The sequence below is a fragment of the Anarrhichthys ocellatus genome, unplaced genomic scaffold (genome assembly GCF_004355925.1).
Source record: "Anarrhichthys ocellatus isolate YVR2014 unplaced genomic scaffold, GSC_Weel_1.0 scaffold56, whole genome shotgun sequence".
NCBI lineage: Eukaryota > Metazoa > Chordata > Actinopteri > Perciformes > Anarhichadidae > Anarrhichthys > Anarrhichthys ocellatus.
The window spans coordinates 897,126-911,838 of NW_022280086.1; the positions used below are offsets into that span (position 1 = coordinate 897,126).

The 14,713-nt window shown below is 44.8% G+C and overlaps 1 protein-coding gene across 1 annotated transcript in view; it reads left to right on the forward strand.

The window, feature by feature from the left end:
• prr12b (proline rich 12b) overlaps window positions 1-14,713 on the forward strand; it is a 32,176-nt gene that overhangs the window by 12,118 nt on the left and 5,345 nt on the right. The window contains exons 3-9 of the mRNA XM_031871130.1: window positions 1,186-1,347; window positions 1,605-6,100; window positions 7,143-7,355; window positions 9,423-9,497; window positions 11,396-12,218; window positions 12,424-13,028; window positions 13,119-13,235. Coding sequence (XP_031726990.1) covers window positions 1,186-1,347; window positions 1,605-6,100; window positions 7,143-7,355; window positions 9,423-9,497; window positions 11,396-12,218; window positions 12,424-13,028; window positions 13,119-13,235 — 6,491 coding nt within the window. The remainder of the gene's footprint in view (window positions 1-1,185; window positions 1,348-1,604; window positions 6,101-7,142; window positions 7,356-9,422; window positions 9,498-11,395; window positions 12,219-12,423; window positions 13,029-13,118; window positions 13,236-14,713) is intronic.

Sequence of the window (14,713 nt, forward strand, 5' to 3'; positions counted from 1 at the left end):
CTGGACGTTGTTCAGCTGCCTTGGCTGACACGCCTCTTCAGTGTCGCGTGGAGGTAGGGGACAGTGTTCCCAGAAAGTTCTCTTTTAAAAAAAAGAGGGACCGGAGAGTGTGGGATATTTATGGGATATCACACTGCTCAGCGTCCCAGGGAAACTTTATTTTAAGTTGCTGGAAATGATGTTCCGGTCGATTGTCAAACCTGGAGTTTGCCTATCCAGTCGACATATGTTTTGTGGACTTGGAGATGGCTTACGACTGTGTCCCTTGGGGATACCTGTGGGGGGTACTGCATGAATATGGGGTACCAGGGTTTTTGCTATCAGCCATCCGGTCCTTGTATAACCAAAGTGAGAGATGCGGGCGCTGTACTGGACCATTGAGATAAAGGGGGAGCTGTGCCAGAATGCACCACCTACGTTCCGACCCTCACCTATGGTCATGAGCTTTGGGTAGTGACCGAAATGAGCATCATCGTAAGGTGGCTGGGCTCAGCCTTAGAGATAGGCTGAGGAGCTCAGACAACCGGAGGGAGCTTGGAGTAGAGCCGGCCTGGGTACGCCTCATGGTTCCCCAGGAAGAGCTGGACAACATTGCGATGGATGATGTGCAAGCTTGTAATTACTGAACTGATAAGTAATGAGAATTAAGGCCAACTATTGTGCAGTGCTACATCTTGTGTAGAATGTGAGTATTTCCAGGTGACCCTTCTTTATTTTCTTATATAAAGTAAGTGCTGTGGTGGCATGTGCCAAACAATTGGTTACAGTGGAATATAAATGAAAGGTAGGGTGATTGATCTTAACCACTTAGATTACTTGTCTCATATCTTTTAAACAGCTGTGCCAATCCCAGAGTAGCATGATGAAAATAGTTCAAAAGAGAAGACACACCTGAGACACGTCTGTCCAGATAGGAAATAATAATATTGTCTCGATAGTGCAGAGAAGCAGGATGTAAATGCATTTCTTTTTTCTGCGCTTAGTTTTATTGTGCATCACAGAGATCAACATATAGTAATTGTGACTCTGTTATATGCCACAGTGAAAGTCGTTCAATAAAATAGAAAGATAACTTTGAAAGAAAGAAGTTTTATTTAACTGTTTATATGATGATGCTTTGATGTATGATATGAATATGATGTGATAATGAATATGAATTAAGTGAGAGTTGTGTTTTGTTGCCAGGCCTGTCGGGGCTATTTGACGCCAGCCTCCATCATGCCAATCACTCGGGTCCTGACCCCTCCGTCATGAATCTGATTTCAGCTCTGGAGTCGCGGGGTCCACAGCCCCCACCCTCGGCTTCCTCCCTCCTCTCTCAGTTTCACACTCCTTCTTGGCAGACTGGTGAGCATCAGCTTTTTAGTGTAATGCTACAAACGAAAAATCGCCATATGTCGTTAGTTCTAGTTTCTATTGAAATACTGTTATTCCTAAATAATAAATAATAGTTTAATTTACAAAATCAGCTGCATTCATTTGATTTGCAAAAACATCCAACAAGTAAAAAGTTTGTAGTCTAAAACTGAAAATGTGCTAATTTGTTACATGTAAATAGTGACTTGCATTTACCAACCCTGTCCATGTCATATTGTGTTCTGTAGCAATGCATACACCGGCACCAGCGGAGCTCTTTATGTCAGGGGCACTTCCTGGTTCCAGCTCCTTTCCCTCCTCTTCAGCCCTTTCTGCATACCAGCATCCTGGCTCCTTCTCTGCACGATCTTTCACTCCCTCACTATCCCTGCAGGACACACCTACATTTAGCCCGACTTCCAACGGTTTGCTATCCCCCCATGATCCCTTGCTGCACATCAAAACACCCTCCCAGGCCAACTTGGGCTTTGATCGCTTGCTGTCTTCCCACAGTGCCACCTACCGGGGCTCCCAGGAGCCCCCAGCCTCTCCTCAGACCCAAGCCCCTCCCACCTCCTCCAGTTGCCACCTGCCCCATCCTCAGTTCAACCTCTTGTCCTCCCAGCTCCACAACCAGTCCTCCCAGCTTTATAATGCCGCCATGTTTTCTTCCACACCAGCCCTGCTGTCCACGGCTCCCCCTCCACCACAGCCTTCTTCAGAGAGGGCAGTTTCCCGACAGGACAGTGTGATAAAGCATTATCAACGCTCGTCCCCCACACATTCCACAACACTCCCCCCACAGCAATATGTCAGCTGTGGTGGGTCATCAAGCTATCAGCAGATAGCCAGCCACCACCGGCATGCTGGAGTGTCCTGCAGTCCCCTTGGGGAGCAAAGTCCATCCTCTGACCCCAAGCCCTCACCAAGGTTGGAATCCAAGACATATCGACCTATTATCCAAACCCCCTACACATCCTCGTCCTCCAGCTCCTCAGCTCCTTCCTCGTCTGGCACTAAGGGACCCAAGAATTCCAGCTCCAGTAGTGGCTACTCTTCTACAGGCTCAGCTTCATCCTCTTCCCGTACCCCACACACTCCTCCATCAGCTTCCTCTAATTCCTCTTCATCCTCTTCAAGCTCCAAGACAAGCACTGGCTCCTTGTCTGCTCCCTCTTGTCAGCAACCTCCATCTCAGTCAGCACCAGCACCACCTCCTCTACCAGTGGTGTCATCCAACCTTGTTCAACAGCCAGCACCCAAACAATGCCTCTCCACCTTTGGCTCTCCACTTGTGGCCAAATCCAGCACAGGCCTACCAGACCAGACACCTACCCAGCAACATGCCCAGTCCTACTCTCCCAACCAGCCTCCATCTGCACACATGACCCAGTCTTATGGAGGCTTTAACTCACCTCATGCCCAAGACCTGAGCTCTGGATCAGGGGGTTCTGGAGGGAAGGCCTTTACCAGTACAGTCTCAGGAGGACGCTCGTTTTCTGCAGAGGTAGTCTTTGGGGATTCAAGCTTTGGCTCAACTCCTCTCAGAAGAGCAGGCAGTCCGTCCTTAGGGTATGGGAGTTCTGGAGGATCAACAGTAAGTGGCCCCATATCAGGAGCTACTTCACTTGGCAGTGGAGTTGGATCTGCAGGATCAGGGAGCGGGGCTGCTAGTGGTGGTAATGGAGGCAGCAGCTCTTACCACCTGCCTGAGTCGTGCCCCTCGACTTCCATCAGTTCTACTATCAGTCGCCCTGGATTGCACTCTCCTGCTTCTGCTTGCCCTGCTCAGTCCCCTGGAGGCTCAGGGGCCACCAAATACTTGTCCTCCATCCTCTCTCCTGCTTTTATGTCCTCACCACAAGGTTTCCCTGATACACGGCAAGCGCAGAGCCAGTCCTACCACACAACACCACCCAAGCCAAAAACGGACACTAACATGTTGGGAGTTCAGCAATCTCCAAATGATGAAGAGGATGATGATGATTTCCTCATCCACCATTTACTACATGCCCAGAGCTCAACTCCCCATCCTTCCCAGCATCATCCACCTCCTCAGCAACTACCACAGCCGCTCCCACAAGCTAGAAATGGGGAAGGCAAGGAGGTGACCTATGACATTAACAAAATCTCAGAAGAGCGCTACCACCTTCAGAGTGTCATTCGTACCAATAACATCACCAGCAGTTCAAGTCCTGGAACGGCAATTGATGATGTTGCAAGTGGCTTAAACAGTCAACTGGAAGCATCACAGAAGAAACAGCAACAGGCCAAATCTGAGTTGACCATATCAAAGTCCAATGCTGGAGGGGTAGGAGGGATCACTGACTCTCTTTCCCACTCCCATACTACCCACTCCCATCAACAACAGCATGACTCCTTGGGCTCTGTGGTCCATTATGGAAGAGAGGACCCCTACACACAGCACTCCCATCACACGTCACATGTGCCATCACACTCTCAGCATCCACAAATCTCCCAGCACTCTCGGCACACTCAACATAGTCAGCATAGCCATCCTCATTCCCACTCTCACAGCCACCCTCACATGGAGCTGAAGAAGCCGTCAGATGCAAATGACAATGCCTACTTGTGTAACACACCAGATGTGCAGCAGGCTCGACAAAGCCAGGTCTCCCTCTCCCTGATAGAATCATCGCCAGACCCCCCCCAGCAAACTCTGCTGCAATCTGTCCTTTCTCATACCACTCGCAGTAAGATGGACCCCCAGCAAGCCCCTTCACAGCAACGGCAGCATCCCTTGAGCCAGCAGGCCATGATGGGTTCAGCTGGAGGAGCAGGGCCTGCAGGAGTGGAATCTCATGCACAGAACCGGTCCTCACAGTTGCAACTCCAGCTCCAGACCCAAGGTTTGGATACACACTACAACCTTGGAGCCCAGCCAAGAGATCAATCCCGAGCCAGTCAGAGCTCATTGTCTCCGCTAGACATGCTAGACCAATCTCTTTCCCAGACCAACAGTAGAGGTGGTGGAGGAGCTCTGGACAGAACTGGAGTTGGAGTGAATGTTACAGGAGGGGAGGGAGGTGGTGGAGACAGACATAGACAGCAGCACCGACTTACACCCCACCACCATACCCAACAAACAGCCTCAGATCTCCATGACTTTCTCTCTGAACCAGATTTGGGCTTGTCTACTCCCTCACACCTGCACCACCTCAACCAGCCTCAGGCCCATGCCCACCCCCATGCCCACCATCAACAGCAAGCACACTCTCACCATCAGATGGCACACTCTCAGTTAGCTCACCCACACTCCCACCGGATGACAGCAAATATGGAAACTACGCAACAACAGCAGCAGTGCCAACAAAGAGAGCCTGAAAGTCTGTCACACTCCCAGCTAGACCAGCTCAAACAGCACCAGTTTGACACAGTGAGCCCAGTGGATAAAGTAGGACAGAGTCAAGTTCAGCAGCAACAGCAGCGGTTTGCGCCTCTAACATCCATCTGCTTTCCAGACTCTCTCTTACACGATGAAGACCGCTCTTTCTTTCCTGAAATGGAGGACATGTTTTGTTCAGCTGATTACAAATCAAGCTGTGCTGAGGATTCTGGGGCAGGACAGGATGCTCAAGAAAGCCTTACCCATGGGCAAGGGCAAGAGGGTATGGAGGCCTTAAAAACAGGAGGTGCTGGAGAGGGCTATGATATGGTTGGTCATCACAGTGATCAAGGCTATGGACAGTATTGCCACAGCCTTCCAGGAACAGGGAATGGCAGTCTACACTTAGACCTTGACTCTATGAAGACCCCCGAGCTTCCCTCTACTGTGAATACTGACCAGCTAGGCCTCATCCAATCCCAAACACCCACTATGGGGTTGAGTTCAGCAGTTCAAGGGGATGGCTCAGTAAACAAGATGATGGGGGCTGTAGGAGTGGGTGCAAGTTCAAGCACTACTGGTCTGACCTCACCTATATTCTGTTCCTCTCGACCCAAGAAACTGCTGAAGACCAGCTCATTTCACTTGCTCAAACAGCGGCGTGAGCCACAACCTCAAACAAAGAAAAACTATGCGCAGGAGTACGAATTTGAGGATGATGAGGATAAAGCTGATGTTCCAGCTGATATTCGCCTTAATAACAGTCGACGCCTTCCTGACCTGCTTCCTGACTTGGTGTCTAGTTGTAGGAAGGCTGGTGGCGCATCAGGAGTAAATGTGCTCAGTCCACTGATGAGTGACATGGACTTCTGCCACCCCTCCAGTTACGCATCCCTTGGACATCCTCCACAACTGCATCCCAGTGATGGCCCTAAAAAAAGAGGCAGGAAACCAACTAAACCAAAACGTGAAGGCCCTCCTCGCCCTCGAGGTAGACCACGCATACGTCCTCTTCCAGAGCCTTCTTACTGCAGGGGGCTGATGGGATCAGTGACTGGAGAAAGTAGGAAGGGGCGGGGGCGGGGCCGAGGGCGAGGCAAGAGGGAGGAAGTGCATGTTGAAATGCATCAAGATATGAACAAAGTTCAAAGCCTCCCATATCATCATCAGCAGCAACAATTCAGCCAACAGCAGCATCTCCAACAGCATCCACAAAACCATCCCAGACAGCAGGCAGAAAACCACCAAGCACCACATCAACAGCATCACCTTCAACATCAGCAGCAGCATGTTTCCTGTCCTAACCACCAACCGCATCATCAACATCAAAGGCATCATCTTCAACAACAACAGCAATCATCCCAGCAGCTGCTGCAAGATCCAATCAGACCTATCAAGGTAATCCTGAAAAGACCAGATGATCTGGGTCTGTACTGGTCAAGAGTCATAGTGATGCCTAAAAAGTTAGAATGAGTTGAAACGGCCGTAGCTTGGAGTAGGACATTAGTTAACTTCCTACCTGCATTAAGTAGAAGAATAGAAGTTCTGATGATGAATTACTCACAGTTTATGACACATAGAAATGTAAAAAGTAAAGATTACATATGTGTGTGTGTGTGTATACAATTCATCTGGTAAACTTGAGTTTCGGTTATTATATTTACCTTCAGAGTGTTGATTATTTGCTGTGCGCATTGAAGGGATAGTTTGGATGTTTTGAAGTGGGGTTGTATGAAGTACTTGTATAGTGAGTGTATTACCTACAGTAGATAATGGTCGGCACGCCCCAGTTTGGAGAAACAGACAGGAGTACCAGCACGGGAGCTACTGACGCCCGTGGACATGTGCAACAGCAAAAACGTAGAAAAATCAATATCAGTTGAGTGTACTAAGGCCCTTATCTGTGCTCTCTTCAAAGCCAGAAGACTTATTTGACAATAACAGTCATTTGACTTTGCAGAACATGGGAGTTGCTGGTCTACAGCTGCCTCAAACGGTTAGTTAATTTGTGTTATTGTGTTTTAAAGGGTTAGATCGGATTCACCAAAGTCACACAATAACACAAACAAATTAACCGATTAAACAGCAATTGTTCTTATGCTTACGAATCTGCCCCCAATACATCTTTATACGTTTGTTACCATAATGTGCGATATATTTCCCTCTGCCAGTTCCGTCCCGACACAAATGAGATTAGTCTAAAAGCAAAACAGAACAAGTCATGCTGACCATTATAGAGTAGTGTAATATATCTCTGTGAAACCAACCCCTCAGGGGTTTAACAAAATCAGTATTACTGGCTTATCTTGTCTTGTAGATATCCTAAGTAGCCAAGTTACAGTAACTTCAACAAAACAAAGGTTGTATATTTTATCCTAAAAATCCTTCTGAATGTCTTCCATCTAACCCTAACCCTTCCATCCAACTTGTCTGTCTCCAGATCAAACTGCCCGTTCCCACCATGCCTTCATCAGAATGCTTGTTGAGGACAGATTCACTGTCCAGCACTGAGCCAGTTCTGTCTGACGTATCGGTGGGGTCGGCACCATCTCTGGGACTGAGTCCTGGACCCAGTGCTGCCATGGACATCAGCAGAAATGAGGAGAACCAGACTCAAGACAAGATGATGAAGCATCAGCAGAAAGCTGTAGAGGTAAAGAGCACATCCGAAAATCCTAAATAGAAGTTCTGTTTGCTCATTAGTTCTACTGGCAAAGCTCCCTTATGGGTTTCTTTCTGATAAATGCTGAACTTGTCTTTTGTTGTGAATGTACAAATCTATTTGAAGTGTAAATTCTGTTATAATTTCAATGCCAAGTATTGAAATATTCAATGGGTTGAAGGATGGTGAGCGCCTTATATGAATTTAATGCAGATTTTACCATGCACATTTGAATGGACTGCCGCTGTGCGATGTGTGATGGAAGCTGAGAGTTTTCTCATTTGCCCTGTTAAATTATACACAACAGCTTGAGGGGGAGGGGCTTTTTAACAGGGGAAAGGCATAATGACAAATATCTTGCAAAGAAATCTTATTTGAGAGGAATCCGAGGCTAAAATGATTTCATTATTTGAACATTGGATTTATTTTTTCAAAAAAGGGATTTGGGGACGAGAGTTTTTGGGGAAGCAGAACCTGCCTCCTGATATAAACCTAAAAGAGGATTTGATTTTTTTTTCAAAGTAATTCATATCATATACGCCAATTATTGCTTTATTTATCAGCTAAGATTCTGCTTCCTTTTTTAAATTTGTTTTGACTCATGCTCCCCAGAACTTATATTTGCAGGTAGACCATATGGTTTAATGCAAATGTAAATTCAGAATAATCAGTTAATCAGAAATCCCTTATCATTCTATCTTTTAAATCAAGTAGTATCATGTAGGCTGCTTACATCGTACTAGTTCTTCACTTCTTGATGTCAGGGTGTGGGAGAAGGAGTGGTAGATATTACGAAGGGCTGCAGAGGACCTATGCATGACAGCGTCAAGTTTATTTCATGTTCGAGGGAAATAAAATCTAGTTGCCTCAGCAACAGTGTGGTATACTGCATCTGCAGTATTTTGACTGTGAAGAGAAAATGTAGATTTTCAAATCAAGTCAAGCTGATATGCAGTTGAGTTAGTAAGTATTTGAACAGTTATCGTCTCATTATGCCGGCTCTGTATTCCAGCACATTAGGGGACATTACCAGGGACTGATGTTAAATTGCTGAGTCAGCTTTAAGGACTCAGCCCCTTAAAAATCTAGCCTCGCAATTTCAGAACGATGCAGCAGGGCAGTGAGCCTTAATATAGTGCAGCCATGGCAACCAAGGAGTTTTTAAGGTCCAAACATTGAAATGGCCTTGACTGGCTAAGTCGGTCACAAGACCTCATTTCAACTGAGCATGGGTTAAAGAAATACTTCACCCACAAAATGACGATATGTACAGTATATCAATTATTCAACCACTGTTACCTTGAATTTTTGAAGAACATGTTTGTTGTGTTTAACAAATAGTAAGGTTTTTGTGAAGATGCGTGAGTTTTGGAAGTAGTGAGCATATGACTGGATAAATGAGATTTGGATTATACTGCACAAGTTGTGTGAGGATTTACTAATGCATGTTTTCATATACAGTAGTTTTGCTGTTTTTGCAGTTTTATTCAAGAATTCAAGGTAACGGGGTGAGTAATTGATATATAAATGGTAATTTTGTGGGTGAAGTATTCCTTTAAGAACCTTAAGTCTCGACACTGCAGAGCATCACTCGGGTCTGCTGATGATTTCGGTAGTCACTGACTGTGAAGGATTTGCAACTAAATATTGAATTGTATTATTTTATTTCAGTTTAAGTTAGTTTGTCATAATTTTTGTTCCTTAAACTTTACAAGACAAACTAGAAAAGGCTAGAGTTTCTACACTGTTCTTACTGATACATCTAGGTAAACACATTGTAGTTATTCTAAGTATCATGTTCAAACTCCTTTCTTTAGGGTAGAATATGAAAGGGGGGCAAAACAAATGATGGGACAACAACATAGATATTAAGAGACAGAATTAACATTTATCCTCTTAAGTATCATCTAGATAGATGAAACAACCCCCCATGAAATCTTGTGATTACATCACATTGTTGTTCATGTAAAGAAAAAGTAAACTATATACCTAACAAGCTCTCTGAAGAGTTTGGACTTAACAGATTTTTGAAGGCAGTTTTCTCTAATGTTAACACAGATGATGTGGAAGAAAGACATTGACGATCCACTGAATCCTGAAGCCTGGGCTGCTATGCAGAAGCTCTCCAGTTCAGTAAGTTGCCTCACACCCTTTACAAAAATGAGCGAAGCCAGAAGCTTCATATTTAATTCATACCTCATTCATTCAAACTCAAGCCTCTGGTAGCGAGAGAGAAGCACATTCTTTACCTTCCTCACACCACAGGTGCCTAAAGGCACTTATGCCAATACATGTGTAAAAAGGTAGCATTTTGCCCAGGTATGTGTTCAAACTAAATGTTCAAATGTTTTGGTGGTGTCGTCTCCAGTGGAACTAAAAAGACATTTTAATTTTCACTCATGTTTTTTGTGATTTGAGGTTTGGAGAGAAGGAGGTTATAGTTGACTGACAGCCAGTTCTTTCTGACTGACAAAAGAGAGAGGAGAGAGATGGCTGTTACCAGGGCAGCTGTTGCCACGGTTACTACATTTTTCAGTAAAGAACCCTTGCTGCCACCTGCTGTCTGTTAAGCTTCATTATAGCCAAGCATCCAGGGCCTGTATTTATTCAATCGCTTAAAATGTCATGTTAGAGCTGAGAAAGTAAGAATGTGTTATTATTTATTTATTTCATCTCAAACATTGAAGATGAAAGATGCTCTTGGATATAAGAAGGCTACAGATGTATCTTAAAGAGTTGAACACACCATGTTTTAGAATGACAATGAACAATATAGCATTGGTCACAATGAACAATAAGTTAGCTGAATCAATATGCATTCCTCAGGAGTTCAAACAATAAGAATAAAGCTGTCATCGATTTTGTTTGCATCACTTCTCATTCATCTTCACTGTCTGCTTGTCAATGTGGTCTGTCTGTCTAATTTCACATGTTCAGGATTACACTCAAATAAAGTAATTTAAGATAATTAGATGTATCAAAAATCAAACAGAAATCTGCCATTTGGATGAGATTTGTTTTGTAAAGCATGTACAGCTGATACTACTATATCAGTTAATCAATTAGTCAACAGAAACATAAGCAGCAACTGTTTTGATAATTGCTCATCATTAATTAATCATGAATTCAGCCCAAAATGTGTTTTCTTATGTGAAAGTAAACTGAATATCTTTAGATTTTAGATGTTGGATGACATCATGTTAGACTTTTCAATATGTTCTGACATTTTATAGACTAAATGGTCAATCAATGAATCGAGAACTTAATCATATTAATTGAAGATGAAGATACTTTGCAGTTAGATGAAGCCCTAAAATGCCATGTCAGATTTTTCCTTTTTTAATTCTAGTGGAGTGATTTTATCTGTCAAGATAATATATAGTAAATGGACTTGTACTTGTTAAGCACCTTTCTAGTCCTCCGACAACTCAAAGTGAGGTCATAGTCATTCAAGATTCAGAAACAACTACAGATGGGACACATCTCATGTAAAGATCAATATCTTTACATGAACAATGGATCAAATGCCGATGTGTATAATGAAGTTATGAAAGGGGTCTCTTGCAATTACAAACTACAATATCAACAACTGCAGTTCCCCTCAGCTCCATCTTTCAGCTCTTTGTTTTGGGTTTACCATCTGCAAATGTTTTGGTTCACTCTCACCACTCCAAGCGTTGGGGAAGACCTAATATCCTGGAGGGGATATTAGCTTATTCATCATTCATTCACGCTTTGTGTCTGCTGGCAACAACATGCTAACATGTTCTCCATAACTTTGTATGGTGACAAAGTTATGGAAACAGCTTTGCTCCGCTGCCATCTTGTGGTCAAATATTCAATGAATGCTGCTTTAAAGACAGATAAGTCTTGTTGAGTGAACATGAGACCAAATTACTAGTTGAAACTGTTTTTTGCAGTGTACAGAGGAATTCAGCTAACTGACAAACCATGCCAGTGCAGTGGACAAGGAGTGACATCATCATAACGCTCTCATCAGTGATGAGATTATGCTCTTTTGCCTTTTGCAGGCTGATGAGAAGGCTTTCGACTTCAAACCTGGCTTCATGGCCTCTTTTTTGGACTTCCTGAAGACAGGCAAAAAACAGTCAGGCCTTGAACTGGGACATGATGGAAGTGAGCAGGATTCCCTAAACTCCTGTTCCTCTATGAAGGGAGGGATCAGGCCCTTATCCCCTCCTCTTCCCCCCCTACCACCAACTCCTCCACAGCACCCTCCACGAACATTCAGCGAGGGAGGCCAGGGCCATGGGGCAGACCTGGCTCTCAGCAGCTGCCCGAGTCCCTGCAAACCACTGGACGAAGAGCTAAAAGGAAACCTGGAGACGCTGCCCTCCTTCTCTTCTGATGAGGAGGACTCGGTCAGTAAGAACCAGGACCTGCAGAAAAGCATCTCATCTGCCATCTCTGCCCTTTATGACACCCCACACTCGTTAGCTGTTGCAATAGCTTCTGCCATGGCCAAGGCTCCACCCAACCTGTCCCCACCTATCCCACAAGAGCCGTCGCTCAGCCCCCTGCTCCCTGCCATGCCTCCCCTCATCCCCAGTATGGAGGATGGAAAAGAGGAGGTGCTCACTTACACGCAGGATCACATACAGGACAAGGAAGAGCAAAAATTGTTCTCCCCACAGCCGAATGGAGAAAAAGTAGATGAGAGGGAGGCTAAGCAAGGAGGAGAAGAGGAGAAGGAGGGAGGTGGGGAGACTGCAGACAATGAAGCACAAATGAGAAATCCACAGAATCTGCAGCAGGGAACCCTGGAAGAGCAGGAGGAGGAGGAAGAGGAAAGGATGTCTGAAATGCAGATTTTGGAGGTCCCTCAAGTTGAAGGTAATGTATGTGTTAATGTATGTGTTTGTTCTGTCTGCTTTTGAACCAAGCGGTGGCGGATGTGATATCATGAGCTTGTTACTGCCTCCCAGTGAGGCTCCTGGCTAACAGGCGAAAGGAAGCAGTTGGTGATTCCATGTCCCCCCTAAGATTTACAGTGCAGGGCTATTGAAACTTTTTTTCACCCCCACCCTGTTTTTTTCAGATTCTCCATCAGGACCCATGCTTGCTCCTGCCCCTCCATCCCCATTACTGTCCATCACCCCCTCCACTCCACCCACATACTCTTCACCCTCGCCCCTGCCTCCCCTGAGTCTCTCCGTACCCTCCCAACTGCCGATCCAGCAGGATGAGGAAGAGGTCATTCAAACCTATCCTCCCTCTGAGCAGCAGCAGTCCTCCTACCAACCGGCTCCAACTGGTACCTCCCCTCCCCCATCGACCTCCCCTCCGGCTATCCCATCCTCACCCCTCTCCAACCTTCCCCTGGGCCAGTCCATTCCCCCTCCATCCACTACACCTCCCCCATCATCTTCTGATCAGGACCAGGAACCCGAAGCTGAGCAGCCTTCCCCCTCCTCACCCACCTCTTCCTCACCCTCTTCATCATCCTCTCCACCACCATCACCTCCAACCCCGGAAGAAGCCCCAACATCTCAGCGTCTTACCTCCCTCCACCTGGCAAAGAAGCAGGCTGACGCCGCCATAGCTGGGGAGAGTGAAGAGGAGGACAGTGAGAGTGGAGGTGAGGGAATCTTCCGTGAACGGGATGAGTTTGTGGTTCGAACTGAGGACATCGGGACGCTTAAGGTGAGTTCCCCCTACAGCTCCCAGGAAATATGTATGGTGAATAAATACCTTTACATTAATGGTATACACTGTGATTGTTGGTGTCACCAGATGGCCTTGCAGACAGGCCGGGAGCCCCCGCCCATCTGGAGGGTGCAGAAAGCCTTGCTCCAGAAATTCAGCCCAGAGATCAAAGATGGTCAAAGACAGTTCTGTGCAACCAGTAACGTGAGTTTTCCAGCAGACATACGTTTTACATAGATTCTATCAATAGTAAATTAAATTGGGGAGAGAACTGCTTTTGTTCAGCTCTTTATGGGTTCAAAACAAGTCTGTGATGTCAGACTTGGCCCCGTTTCCCAAAAGCATCTTCTTAAACTTTAGTTTCTCTCGAATGATTAAGTAGATTAGAGACGTCCCAATGGTTGAGGTGCATACGTACAACCTTTGTCATTCCCTCACTCTCCACATATGGCCTGTCTATAACTTCACTGTAAGCTGTCCAATAAAGGCACAACAGAGAAATGAGCGAGTGACCCCCACCAAGGTTCAGAGTGACTTAAGAACTCTGGAACCTGCACAAGAAATACCAAACTTCATGTTAACCATTATTGCTTTGTTTAACTGATTTCGATCTTTATATACTTTTATCATGTCCACTGCTAGGTTGATGTTTGATGTAAATGATGATTTTTATATTAGAAAATAGGTCTAAACTAACAATAAAATAGTTATATATTGAACAATTATTCCAATCATTCCCAGACCTCTGAATTGCTGCCCATCTATGCATATTTACAAGTAAAGGATCTTTGACTACACTAATGATATTGTAGTATAGGTGTATGTAATATCTCTACTGGCTGAAATGTAGCTTTTTCTGTTTTCAGTTTCCATATATTCTCTCTCTTTTGATTCAAGATAATGCTGGTAGCAGACTTCCAAATTTCCATTTGCTTATATAGGTCTTATACAGAAATGATGACAGAACAACATTCACAATTGAGGACATACTTATTCAAGAAGCTTATAAAAACAGCGACTGTTTAATTTGTACTTAAGGGCATTATCTGTTTTGAGCAGGATAATTCATTTCTTAAACTCCCCCGGCACAATGTAGTTCATTGTAGTTTTGGCCACCATTCCTATCGGTGGGGCTTAGTGCAGGACAAAGAAATACTGCAACAGACATCTTAGTTTTTCCCTGCTCTGTATCTGAAACACTTAGGCATGAAATGAGAAAAACAATTAGAGCAGCAACAGTACAAAACAAGGGTCAAAACACTGTCTTTATATAGAATGCTCTGAGTTAGGACAAGGACCAACTGATGACACATCACTTGGACTTGAAACAAACTAATGGACGGTTTGTAACCAATTCATGTATTTAATAATTTAATAATTTCATTAATCACTAGGCTGATTGGTGTCTGTGCCCTCTGATCAGCTCTTTTAGTAGAGAGGAAATCCCTTCATGGGAAAATGGTTTAGGCTTCTTCATAAGTGAGTGCTCTATCTACAGTAAGATGTACACACTCATGTTGGATTTGTCCCCCCCCCTATAGGCCATTTATAGCATCACATATTGTAGTCCAACTCCCAGAATTCAGACAATTCACTTTCACTGCAATCTGGGACATCTTAGAGTACCCAGTTTGATTGATCCTTATTTAAATCCTCTGTAAGTAATTAGAATATTTTCGTAG